The 14,256-nt window shown below is 39.3% G+C and overlaps 1 protein-coding gene across 1 annotated transcript in view; it reads left to right on the forward strand.

Annotated features, from left to right (window-relative positions):
* Positions 1–2,184: 2,184 nt before the first annotated feature.
* Positions 2,185–14,256, forward strand: part of st6galnac3 (ST6 (alpha-N-acetyl-neuraminyl-2,3-beta-galactosyl-1,3)-N-acetylgalactosaminide alpha-2,6-sialyltransferase 3) — a 71,124-nt gene continuing 59,052 nt past the window's right edge. The window contains exon 1 of the mRNA XM_044219357.1: positions 2,185–2,454. Within this exon, the coding sequence (XP_044075292.1) occupies positions 2,437–2,454 (18 nt within the window). The 5' untranslated portion in view covers positions 2,185–2,436. The remainder of the gene's footprint in view (positions 2,455–14,256) is intronic.

A 14,256-nucleotide genomic window follows, 5' to 3' on the forward strand; every position in this document is an offset into this window, starting at 1 on the left:
GTGTGTGTGTGTGTGTGTGTGTGTGTGTGTGTGTGTGTGTGTGTCTCTCTCTCTCTCTCTCTCTCTTTGGATTTTGTCCTTTCCCTTCTTGAACTTATTTGTTTGGACTGCTCTCCTGGTTTGCTGATCTCTGCCTGCCTGATTACTCCTGTAAGCATTGTGAACTCCATTAATCTGTTTATCTGCCTCCTAGTCTGCGTTTGGGTCCCATTCCCTATTTCCTCCTGCTTGACATTAAATGTAACAAGCTTTTGTGTAAAACTTGTGGTTCTCGTTTCCACCAGATTACCAATTTTCCCAATGTACTATCTTGTGCCAAAAGGTTAACATCTTGATTTAACATGATTTTAAAAAACAAACATTTCTTTGGGATAATTATCCATGACTTGCTCCCACTTTAAGTTGATCTCTTGCACATTATAATTTCTTTGCACAATATAGTATCTTGCTTCCATAATATAACTTATGAAAACATATAGAACTCGTTCACACAAGGCAAACGTTTTGAAACATTAATCTTGTTGTTCACATGTTTGTTTGCACAACATATGGATCTTGTTTTCAGAACATAAATTGTCTCCCCAATATAGTACCTTGTTTGCACAATATCGTGATCTTGCAGGATAAAAATAATACAATTTTTGTGGACACGGATCTTGTTCTAGTATAACTTGTTCCCATGATTAATTTATCTATTACAAATGACAATGTGTTTACACAACAAAACATCTTGATTCCATAACTTGCTAGCACAACATGGATCTTGTTCCTACAAGATAATTACTTGGCTTAAGTTATCACCTTGTTCTCACCTGCCAAAAACATACTGTTAGGAGATTAATCTTATTACACCATAACTTGTTTCTACAGTAAATTGATCTAATACGAATGACAATGTGTTTGCACAACAACTTGTTTCTGTAATTTGTTAGCACAACATATGGATCTTGTTTCTTCTAAATAACTTGGTGGCTCAAGTTAACATCTTGTTTTGATCCCACAATAAATGGATCTGTTACACGTGATAAATTATTTCATAACATAACATCTTGTATCCATAATCCAATTGTCAGATGTTGTTCCTACAAGATAACTGAGCAAACAAGTTAACATCTTAGGCCTATTGTTTTCTGAGCCAGAAAACAATAGGCCTGATTACTGATCACTGGGCCATCTTGGAAACAAAAGGTCAGTTTCAGGTGAAACCAGGCAGGGTAAAAGCAGACACTCAGGAAGACTCCTTCCTGAGGGCAGGGCTTAAGCAACACAGATTATCTTAAAGTTCTGAGTTCTCGGACCATTTCCACAATTGAGAATGACTTCCGGATGGGAGCCGAAACGTCCTGGACGAACGAGGGACTACACCGTCCCAGTGGTGGAAAGTTACTAAGTATATTTAAGTACTGTACTTAAATACAATGTTGCTGTTCTTCTACTCCACGACATCTCAGAGGCAAATATTGTACTTTTTATTCCACTACATTTGTCTGACAGCTTTAGTTACTTTTCAGATTACAATTTTTCATACCCTTCCTGTCCAGTGAAAACCATGTATCTCCAAATCTGGTGAATTTGAGTTTTTCAATTAAGTGTTTCTTTATGGGTTGAGAAAATTCTCCTACTTCTTAAGCTAAATAAACCGTTAAAAAACCAACAACCTTGGATTAGCTGGAAAGCACATCGTCACAAAGCTGAAAACAGGGCTGTGTTTCTTAACTGAACTGTGGTTCTCACAGGACAGCGACGCTACAAACACATGATTTTATAGAATACGATGCATTGCTGTAGATTAAACTACACAAGACCACATAAGCTAGTTAAAATTAGCTCAACCTGAAACAACTACAGCAGTAAAATGCAACATACACATTAATGCAGCAGTAATATTAATCCAAAAACATCACATAATAGTAAAACACTGACACTTCTGCAGAATGAGTGCTTTTACTTTTGATACTTCAAGTACAATTTGCTGATTGCATACTTTTACTTCAGTAATGTTTTGAATGCAGGACTTTTACTTAGAGTGGAGTATTTTCACAGTGTGGTATTAGTACTTTCACTTAAGAAAAGGATCTGAATACTTCCTCCACCACTTCTTCCCTCACGCAGCCTCTCTTCAGGCATGTTGCAGAAAGCAGGAAATCAGCGGCGGTCACGTCACGCAGGCTGGGGGCGGGGCTCTGCGTCTGCGCCGGCCAGTAGCAGCGCAGCGTCCAGGTCCCAGCAGCTCCATGGGGAGAAAAAAAAAACCGAGAGAGGATACGAATAACGGTACGCTCCAATGTTTATGGAGCCCGCATTTAACCGCACCGCATCTGCGTGTCCTCTTGTGATGCATACATGAATAAAAAGGTTTGGAAACAGACGCGGTGAACGGCGTTTTGGGGGGCTGACGAAAACAAGCGGTCCACCATTGTCTGCGTAGAAATAAGAATGGCCTGGATGTGGAAGGTAAGAGGGGGTTTTCTCTCATACATTAGTCAAAAAAAAAAAAAGGGGAGGAAGAAAACACATAAGGAGCTCCTTGTGTGTTAGCGTGCATTTTAACGGATGTGAGGTGAAATGTGATCCCGTTGAGGTAATTAACCCTCTTCTGTTTTCTGTCTGTTTGCCTTTTTTTTTTTTACTCTAAATGTGATTTTCGCTCGTGCACATGAAGGAAGGAAGCAAGGCCTTCGTGTTTGTGTGTTGTTGTTTTTTTGCATTCAGCTCATGTTTGTTTATTGCTCGTGGGGGGAGCAGGCAGATGCAGGCCAGCCAGCTGTTTTCACAACAGCCCTCATGATATGTTCATGTGTTGGCATGATGTGTGAGGAGTTTAAAACATCCAGTCGTCCTTCAGAGATGCCTGAACATGTGGAGAAAGTTAACAAAGTTCGTCAGTGACTCTCACTCTCTTTGTTTCACGCTTTTCATTTCAGTTTGAATCAGTGCTTCACAAATGTTATCAACACAGAGCTGAAGGTGTAGTGTTGTTGGTCAAATGACACAAACAACTATTTATATTAGATAGAGCTGCAACTAATAATTATCTTCAATTTATCTCTATAAAATGTCAGAAAATGGTGAAAAATGTCCATCAGGTTCCCAGATTTCAAGGTGACATCTTCAGATAGTTTGTTGTGTCTGACCAACAGCAAAGCAGAAAAGCAGCAAATGCTCACATTTGAGAAGCTGGAAACTAGGAATTAGTCGACAGTTGTTTCTCGATTAAATGAATCAATTGTTGGTGATCCCATTTATTGTTTTCTCAATCGTTTGGCTATAAAATGTCAAAAGACATTGAAATATGTAATAGTTTTGCAGAGTTCAAGATGACGTCTTCAAATAGCTTGTTTTATCCAACCAACAGTCCAAACCCCCCCAAAAATTCAGTTTACAATGATATTAAACAGAGAATAACAGCAAATCCTCGTATTTGAGAAGATGAAATCAGCAAGTTGGTATTTCTGATTGAAAAATGATAAAGGTTTAATTGATTATCGAAATTGTTCATTCATTTTCTGTCGCTCAACTAATAGATTAATTGACTAATTGTTTCAGCTCTTATACACATTCATACGCTGATTCATGGTTCGATTTCTCAAAAAGTAGTTTGTGTATAAAATGTCAGAAATTCGTGAAATATGTCCATTAGTTTCACAGAGATCAAGGTGACATGTCTTTTTTTTTTTTTTTTTGTCCAACCAAACAGTCAAAAACCCAAAGAGATTTCATTTCCCAACGATATAAAACAAAAAAATAACAGCAAATCCTGACATGGCACAAGCTGGAAACAACAAATGTTTTGACTTCTTTGCTTGAGAAGTGACTTAAACAATTAATCCGATCAAAATTATTGTCGATAGACTTCCACGACTTGCTTTGTCTGACCAACAGTGAAAAACCCAAAGATATTCTATTTACAATGATATAAAACAGAGGAAAGCAGCAAACAGTGCTGATGAACACTAACGGATCAATCGACTCATTTTTCAGCTCTAGTGGATGTCTGTATGAATGTAAGTGTGTGTGTGTGTGTGTGTGTGTGTGTGTGTGTGTGTGAGTCAGTCTTTCACAGGCACATACAGTGCTTGCCCACACACACTCGCATCATGTCACTAACACGTCACTTGATCCCCCTCACATTTAAACAGTGTAAACACAGCTACAGTGATTTGCATGGAAAATGATGTTTTACATCTTATGTGTTTTACCGTCTTCCACATTTTGCAAGTGGCTTCAGTCTCTAAGTTTGTCAGATAAAAAAAAAGCAGGGCCAAGCAGTAAAGTTTTCTGATATCGATATATGTACAGTGCATCCGGAAAGTATTCACAGCGCTTCACTTTATCCACATTTTGTTATGTTATGGCCTTTTCCCAAAATGGATTAAATTCATTATTTTCCTCAAAATTCTCCAAACAATACCCCATAATGACAACGTGAAAGAAGTTTGTTTGAAATCTTTGAAAAAAAAAATCACATGCACATAAGTATTCACAGCCTTTGCTCAATACTTTGTTGAAGCACCTTTGGCACCAATTACAGCCTCAAGTCTTTGAGTATGATGCTACAAGCTTGGCACACCTATTTTTAGGCAGCTTCTCCCATTCTTCTTTGCAGGACCTCTCAAGCTCCATCAGGTTGGATGGGGAGCGTCGGTGCACAGCCATTTTCAGATCTCTCCAGAGATGTTCAATCGGGTTCAAGTCTGGGCTCTGGCTGGGCCACTCAAGGACGATCGCTCAGTTTGGCCTTGCGGCCAGCTCTAGGAAGAGTCCTGGTGGTTCCAAACTTCTTCCTTTTATGAATGATGGAGGCCACTGTGCTCACTGGGACCTTCAATGCTGCAGAAATGTTTCTGAACCCTTCTCCAGATCTGTGCCTCGAAACAATCCTGTCTCGGAGGTCTACAGACAATTCCTTGGACTGCATGGCTTGGTTTGTGCTCTGACATGCACAGTTAACTGTGGGGCCTTATATAGACAGGTGTGTGCCTTTACAAATCACGTCCAATCAACTGAATTTACCACAGGTCGACTCCAGTCAAGTTGTAGAAACATCTCAAGTATCCATCCATCCATCCATCCATCTTCTTCCGCTTATCCGGGGCCGGGTCGCGGGGGCAGCAGTCTAAGCAGGGACTCCCAGACTTCCTTCGCCCCAGACACTTCCTCCAGCTCCTCCGGGGATCCCGAGGCGTTCCCAGGCCAGCCGAGAGACATAGTCCCTCCAGCGTGTCCTGGGTCTTCCCGGGGCCGCCTCCCGGTGGGACATGCCCAGAACACCTCCCGAGGGAGGCGTCCAGGAGGCATCCGGATCAGATGCCCTAGCCACCTCAGCTGGCTCCTCTCGACGTGGAGGAGCAGCGGCTCTACTCGAGCTCCCCGTGTGACTGAGCTTCTCACCCTATCTCTAAGGGAGCGCCCAGCCACTCGGCGGAGGAAGCCCATTTCGGCCGCTTGTATCCGCGATCTTGTCCTTTCGGTCACTACCCAAAGCTCATGACCATAGGTGAGGGCAGGAGCGTGATTGACCGATAAATCGAGAGCTTTGTCTTTCGACTCAGCTCCTTCTTTACCACAACGGTCCGATACAGCGCCCGCATCACTGCAGACGCTGCACCGATCCGCCTGTCAATCTCACGCTCCATCCGTCCCTCACTCGTGAACAAGACCCCGAGATACTTAAACTCCTCCACTTGGGGCAAGGACTCCCCACCCACGCGAAGAGAGCAAACCACCTTTCCGGTCAAATCTGAGGCCATGGTTCTTGACATCTCAAGTATGTTCAGTGGAAACAGGATGCACCTGAGCTCAATTTTGAGTGTCATGTAAAAGGCTGTGAATACTTATGTACATGTGATTTTTTCTTTTTTATCTTTGTCACGTCGTCATTATGGGGTATTGTTTGTAGAATTTTGAGGAAAATAATGAATTTAATCCATTTTGGAATAAGGCTGTAACATAACAAAATGTGGATAAAGTGAAGCGCTGTGAATACTTTCCAGACGCACTGTATATCACAGTTAGGGTAGTTGGGTATCAAACTCAAATACTTTTTGGTTATCGGTTGAAATGCGTCTGTAGTGTCAAACTGTCAAGTACTGAACATTGGCACTGAGATATTTCCTGAGTTATCTGATAATTTTGCAAACTTAGACTGTATTTTATTGAGGCAAAGTTTTTGTATGGCTGCTCTGTGTTTTGACAAAATCTGCTTATTATGTGAAATTTATGAAAAGGGTTTTGTAGAAAAACAGTTTTATATTCTTTAATGTGAGGCATTGAAAAAGTATATGTTTGGTATGTTTTAACTAATTCATAATTGATTAATCTGCCAATTATTTCTCAAGTATCGTTGATTTTTTTTTGGTCTATAAAGTGTAAAAAAAATAGTGAAAAATGTCCATCACAGGTTTAAAGCCCTACATGTTGTCCGACCAACAGTACAAAAACCAGGGATGAGCAGCCTACTATCATTTAAGACAAAGAAAAGTAGCAAAATCTTACAAATGAGAAGCTGGAACTGGGGAATATTTGGTATTTCTGCTTGAAAAATGACTGAAACGATGAATCAGTTATCAAAATAGATTATTTTTACTGATCAACTAATCGACTTTATCCTCTGTAATTGATACCTAAACTCAGGTATTGTGTTGGCACAGATGTTGAAATATCATGATATGCCAAAAGTATGCAAAAAAACACAGAAAATGTTCAAAGCAATGGGCTGTGTTCCACTTGTGTGTTAACAAATGCTTTTAATGTGTAAAACAACACTTTAGGTTGCTTGGAAACACAATCACTTATAGAACAGTAGCATGTGACGTGGTGGTAACTGAGATTTTAATACAGTAAAAAGCTTGTTCTCCTCTCCACTCATCCTGCGGCCATCTGCTAACAGTCAGTGTAGTTTAAGATAGCAATGTGAAGCCACATGTTTTTTTTTTACATAGAGAGTCAGACAGTCCGTCACAGTAAACGTACAGCCTTAGTTTGGTTTTGTCAGACTTTGTGTTTTATCCTTATGTTATTGTGCCAAAGTTTTCATTAATTTAAAGGCACTTTGGTTCCTGTCAATCCTCCAACACCCACAGGAAGAAACGAGAGTCACTGTCAACAACGTGTCACTTTACAAACTCGTTCAGGCTGTTTTTTGTTATCTGAGACCGGAGTTAATTTCACTCTAGATTTGATGCTGGTATATTTTAATAAAAAAGGAAAATGTAATTACATTGTACAAATTGCAGAGTGACTGCAGGAAATGTAAACTGTTAGTCTGATGTAGTTATTGGCTATTAGGTAGAAGAATCCTGTACAACAGATTCCAGTGCCCATAATATAAATGCACATATCTTCATTATGCTACTGGCTGAAAGTGCTGCTGACAAACCACAGAAAACCTGCCATCGTCTAGTAATACACTTTACTCTAGTTTTATGATATAGTCAACTAGTCGGCTAGTCAATTTAATCAACTTGTTGCTTGTACTATGATATTGGACACATAAAAGTGCGTATACAGAAGTTTCTGAGCAAAATGGCAACACATAGCAATGCTTTGCTGTCATATGTTCTTGTACGTTTATAACTACGTACAGTAGATTGCTGTTCATGGTGTTTCCCTGCTGAAATAGCCGTGATTCTTCACAATAAACGGGTATAGAGGATGGATAGATGGATGACGTGATAATGGATTGTGGCATAGATGAACTAATGTACTAATGTAAGACTTACTTTGTATATTTTGAGTGTTATGCACCACAACACCAAGGTAAATTTCTTTTATGTGAAAACCTACTTGGCAATAAACTTGTTTCTGATTCTGATGTATCTACTCAGCTTATCCCTGCTCTACTTTCAGGTTTTTCCCAATATTTGTGTTTTGAATCTGGTCCTTTGAAAACTGCTGGTTATTTTTCTTCTTGTTCGCTATCAAGATGGTGCTTTTTTTTTTTTTTACCGTTTACCAAATTGTCATTAGCCAAGTAACCATCCAAATGCAAATTTTAAACTAATTTCCAGAAAATCGTCAAAAGAATATGCAAATGAAGGAGGTTACCGTTGCAATATGTCGCATTTAATTTCTATCGATACACCAACTTTTCCACCTCAGCCAAGCGTAAGAGCTTTTATTGCAATATTTCAGCTTTTTAGAAACATTTCCAGTGTTTCCACACAAGTGGATGGAAACACACTTATTGCAAATAAGTAAAATTAATTTGAAATTTAAAAAAGTATTAGTAAGTAAACAAATAAATTAATGAACTAGAACCCAACTGATAAATCAGTTGGGCCAATAGATCAGCAGATATTAGGTAATTTGCAGATATATCGGTATTTGCATATATGCTGGCCGATAATAAACAGGAAGTTGCAGTACAGAAATCCCGAGAAAGACATGTTTGAGGTACTGACAAGTATATTTTTCAACTGTAAAATGTTGTTCTCAGTACATATATTGGTCACAATTCTTTAATTTGATTTAATCAAGGGGTCCTAATCAAAAATGGTGGTTTATGCCCTATGCTAAAATGATTCTGTGTCTACCCCTTGACACAGGTTGCATTTGTCTTAAAGTTTTGAACACTTCCACCAAAGAGTAATTTTGCTTTCAGAGCTTCTCAGATTTAATAATTTGAATAATTGTAGAGGGCTGAAGTATTAAAAGCATCCAACCTTTTACAAAAAAGCAAAGTTTAGTATAGCAGAACCTTGTATTCTCCTCTTCCTGTCCCATTAGTCAAGTCAGATTTATCTTGTGACGCCTTGGAGGTGTCCCAACCCCTAAGTTGGGAACCACTGGGTTATGTGTTCATGTAAAAAGCAGAATATCAGAAGGCATTAGAAGGAACAAAAAGCGTAGAAACAGCAAAAATGACATAAACGTTGTATGTTTTTCTAAATATGCTAAAATTTCTTCAGTTCATCTTTGGCATCGTGATGGCATTCACAAACCTGTATTGGTATTTTATGATCAATTCTCAATCACAAGGACAGTTAGTATTGTATGAATTCACAGAGAGACAGTAACATGGAAAACTTTTTTTTTTTCAGTCATGATTTGATTTGCCAGATTTAAAATTGTCACTTTACTGTGAATCAACATAGTCCTACAGTATGCACACAGCGCATGTCTGATGTGTTTAGGTGCATGAGAGGTTGCATTTCGTAACCCACCAACCTGCCCTAGTATGGTTCATGACAGAGTTATTTAACTCTCAGTCTGCTACTTAGTTCATGTTCATAATTGGTGAGAGGCCTGCAGAGAGAGCTCTGACGTGCAGAGCTCCTCCTTTGTTAGCTTGTGTTTTAATTGGAGTGAATCCATCCGTGAAGAACTGTGCTTGAGCTGGGAAAGGCTGCGGCTGTTGTCCTCCACCATAACAGTTCAGATGAGCTCTCCATCACGTCTCATCCAAAGATGGTGATGCTGCTGTTACTCCTAACTACACATGGCAGAACAAGGCCAACAAAGCAAGTGCTTGTGACAGGTTAATGCGGGTACACACATGCAGAAAGCACACAGACACAAACACAAAGGAGATTTCAAATGAATTAATGCATGCAACACACAGTCATTTGTGTGTGTCGAGAGGTGTTGGAACAGCTATGGGGAATGCAGTGAGTGTCCCAGTTCTTAAGAGTTTCAGGGATGAATGGCAGTTCTCTGAGTCCCCCTTGTCCCATGTGGTTGTGTTACAGCGGAAGGCAGGCTGATAAAAAGTGTCCTGCCACAGTTTTAGAATACGCTTGAGAGCACCGGCAGGATATTGAATGAGGCTGAGACTCCGGTTTGTATTCAAAGTTTTATCAAATCCATGCTCAGATTTCCTTTTGTGCTATTCTTTCCTTTTTTATATTTTCCTTCTTGAGTGTGAAGTTCACATGATATCTTTTTGAATCCATTGTTTTAGAGTTTGCAATCTGGCTGCACAGGGTCCTAAAGGAAAACTTGATTTGTTTCTAATCCTACAGATAGATCAATCGCTAACAGTTTAATAGATTCCTTCATACAATAATGATTCTTGAAGTCATGATACTTTTTTAAGTTGCTTTATAGCAGAAGTTTAGTTTTGCTCATAAATATGCTGAACATGAATCAATGCATAATGAAAATCCATCCGAATTCATTATACAACAGGAACCCCAAAACATCATTGCAAGTTTTATGTGAAATGTAAAAATGTAACTATAGCACTCCAATATTAGCACTTACAGTCAAACTGAATTAATATTTGCTAAGAATTATTGGTCAAAATTGTAATTACCAAAAATAGGAAATTTAAGTTTTATTTATTTTTCTGCCCTGATAGCGCCCCCTACATTAGTTCAATCACGAGAGACTTAAGTGCAGAGATGCTTAAAGAATAATAAAATTATTTATTGCCATAGTGCACAATAAGGTTTAAGAAAGTGAAGAGTGTTTGGCGATTAGACCCCATTGTGACGTCATATCTTAAGAGCTGTACAGGAATATTGCCCCGATGGAGTCTAGACACTGGTGAAGGGGTGAAGAGCAATGGCTGAAGATCTAGATGGATGAGATGAGCAGTGGGACTTCTGATTGGCTCACTGGATGGACCAACTGGGAAGACTTGTGTGTGACGAAGTCCGGAGGAGTGCTGCATCGACCTGACACTGAAATGACAGCTGACAGCAGCAACAGCAGCGAGATGATTGGCTCACACAGGTTGTGGGAAAATCTGATTGGTTTAACTGAAAGAGTGAATGCCCTCAGTCAGCTGATGAGTTGGAAGCAGGAACAAACACAGACAGAGAGGCTAAATAATAAATAGAGTAAGCATGAAGATAGTCAGTCTTTCTGACTGAACTTACGCTAAGCTTCATTAGTCTCTAGGGGGCGTGACTTTGGTTTTGACAATGTCAGTTAGGACACACAAAATAGTTCAAATTCCAGCGGCCACTCAGGCAGTTCACCACCATTTTTAGTAGAGCTAGACTGATAAATCGGCCAGACCGATATATCGGGTGATATTAGGTTATTACACATATATCGTATCAGTGTATACGTAATTTAAAATGAGCTATACACAGCTTGTTTGTGTCTTGTTTCACTTGTTAAGGAACCGCTCCAAATACACTGCAAAGGTCGCTTTAATTTAAATGATGTGACTACAGGGTGAGCAGTGGGGATAACCATGCATGGACACGTCCAAGTCGTAGTAGCGGGAGGCATTGCTGCTTCCGAATCTACTGACACAGTTTCCACAAGTGTGTCCAAAAAACTTTTTTTATACTGTTGGAAAAATATACACAATAGTTGTAGTATCATCATACTTTACATTTCCTCACTAAGTGAGGAAAATTAAAATTTCAATTTGACTTAAACTGACTGAATGACCTAAAAGAAAATCTTTGTCTTGCGCTTCGCTGTTCGCCATCCATTCTCTAAAACCCTTTTGAGCCAACAGGGTACCATTTAAGCGTGTGGCGGCTTTATCGTGGTAATGTAACCTACATCTGTTGTGCAAACACACACGTACACACGCAAAACACACTCACACACACTGCTGCAGAAACTAGTGCAAGGGCTAGCTTATTCACAGTGGTAACCAAGGGTGATAACCTCCCTCCAGATCTGGCATTAATCCACACTGCAGCAGTCGTAGCAGTAGTAACTGGGCCAGCGGGCTGAGCTCACACAAGAAATCTTATCAACATCTGGGAAGACTTCAGGCTTTATTTGATCTCACTACGTGTCGTTGGTCGTGTTGTTCATGTGGTCAGTCTCTAATCCTGGTGGTTTAATCATGTGCCACTCAGGGAGCTTGAACTCTGCTGCTAGCGCTGGTCATTTTCTTGGCTGGTTTTTTTTTTTGTGTCTGTTCCCTCTTCACCCCCATTTGGACAAAACACAAAGAAAAGGCACCCAGAGTTTAATGAAAGAGGTGATATGGCAACCTACAAATTAAGTTCCACTCTGTAATTGCAGTCACGGTCATCAGCATAAAATTACATGTCACTCACAAAGAACCTCTGGGCCATAACCCCTATTATTACTGTACATGCGGTCACAAAGGAGCTTTCTGTGGCTGTAATTTGAGGTTGAAGTTTTGTACTTTAATTACCCTAAAACAAGAAGACAGAGCCAATATTCATGTAGAAAAGAATTAAGTGCAGTTATTAATCCACCTTTGTTCTTCCAGACATCAGAAGAAAGTGCAAAGACATTGTAATCAATAGAAGAGAACATTTAGCTGCATTTTCATTAAAAAAGTGAAGATTTCTTTACCCTCATTGACTTAAATGAAATCTCGACTTTCGAAAGAGTCTCAACCTTTAGTAAAGGTATTCTTAGAGATTTGGCTATCGACTCCCAAAAACAAATGCTTCTATATGACCCATTGTTTTTGATAAGTATAGATACTGTAGTTAACTTTGGGACCAAATTGATGTTTTTGATACTAGATTAATGTTTGGAGTAGGGCTGCAACTAATGATTATTTTCACTATCGAGAAATATGGCGATTATATTTGTGATTAATCGTTTAGTGCATGAAATGTTAAAAAATAGTGAAAAAATGGCATTTGCAATCTCTGAGCCCATGTTGATGTCTTCAATGTGCTTGTTTTGTCCGACCAACAGTCCAAAACCTAAAGATATTCAATTAGTGTCATATGTGACAAGAAAAGCAGCGAATCGTCACATTTGAGAAGCTGAAACCAGAGAATATTTGGCATTTTTGCTTCAAAAATGCCGATCGATTAATCGACTAATCATTGCAGCTCTAATTTGGTCTATAAAATGTCAGAAAATAGTTAAAAATGATTATCACAATTTCTTGAAGCCTAAGGTGATGTCTTGAAATGTCTTGTTTTTTCTGATTAACAAAAAAGTCCAAAATCTAAAGATAATCAATTTTCCATCATGTAAGATGAAGAAAAGCAGTAAATCCTCACATTTCAGAAAGTGGAACTAGAAAATGTTTAGAATTTTTGCTTGAAAAAAGGCTTAAACAAGTAATTGATTATTCAAATAGTTGAAAGATCAGAAAGATCACGGTCTTGGTTTAATACAGAAAATGTCTGCAGTGACTTGAAGCACGAGACATAACATACATATTTACATATATATAGACATATTTAACATTTACCATGATAACATGATCTTTAGCTAACCTTAACCAAAGTGCTTCTGCTGCCTACATCACATCACAGATGGGACTCAGGACGTGAACCCTGGTCTCTGGTGTCAAAGTCCTGTGTTTTTACGCCCACTGTCCACCTTGACCACCTCCATGCAACTCTGGTCCGGTAGATCAGTGTAGCGCTTCACTCGCTCAAAAAAATGCTGCCTGTGAACATAAACCAGGCAGCGATTGCATTTGTCAGCACAACGTAATTGAGAAAACAATTAAGTAATATACCAAAGCAATTTCTAGGAGAGAGGGTTGAATTTTCTGTCCATCGACAAATTGATTCATCAACTAATTGTTTCAGCTCTAGTTTGGAGTCTGCAGTATTTTAATCCCATAGTTCAGAAAAATTACATTTTCTATATCAGCTGTGCATTTTTTTAGATTTCATAAATCATCTCAAGCTGCTCCGAAATTATCTTCTGACTCTCTTTGGCTTCCAAACATCTTGAATTACTGTTTAATGTTCTTTCAGCATAATGCTCTTCTGGTTCTTGTATTAATCAGTGTTTAATATTAAAGAGTACGGTCTAGACCTGCTCGATAGGACTTCTGTTATGAATTGGCGCTATATAAATAAAATTTAATTGAAACATTTATCTTGGTGGTCTTAGGAAGGATCATATGCAGATAATCAGCTGGCCGCAGTGTTTGTTTTTAACTACACCTGTCTGATTCGTCTGCAGCACACACACGTTCACTTGGACATCGAGTTCTTCAGGGATTAAAGGGTCACACACCATTTTAGGATTAAGACTGGCCTCTGAACACTTCACTCTCAAGTCAGTGAACTCGCACTCGTAGATAAAGACAGAGTGACTGACTGCGTGCCATCAGTACAGTTGATGAGTCAGAGCTGCCAAGATGGCAGATTGTTGGTGGTCAGATGACATCATCCGGCCCTGATGGTTCCCTGGACGAACCCTGGAGTTTTGGGTTGGAACATGATCCAAGAGGTGATTTGCCAACTTACTGCTGCGAGGAAATGACAAATACACACTGTATGTATGAAGCAATGACCCACGGTTGCTTAGTCTGTGTGAGATGTGATGTATTTTGAACAACCTGTTAGTGCTGAGATAACCTGAGATATGTGTGTGTTGTTTGGCCTA

Source organism: Siniperca chuatsi, linkage group LG13 (assembly GCF_020085105.1).
Source record: "Siniperca chuatsi isolate FFG_IHB_CAS linkage group LG13, ASM2008510v1, whole genome shotgun sequence".
Lineage (NCBI taxonomy): Eukaryota > Metazoa > Chordata > Actinopteri > Centrarchiformes > Sinipercidae > Siniperca > Siniperca chuatsi.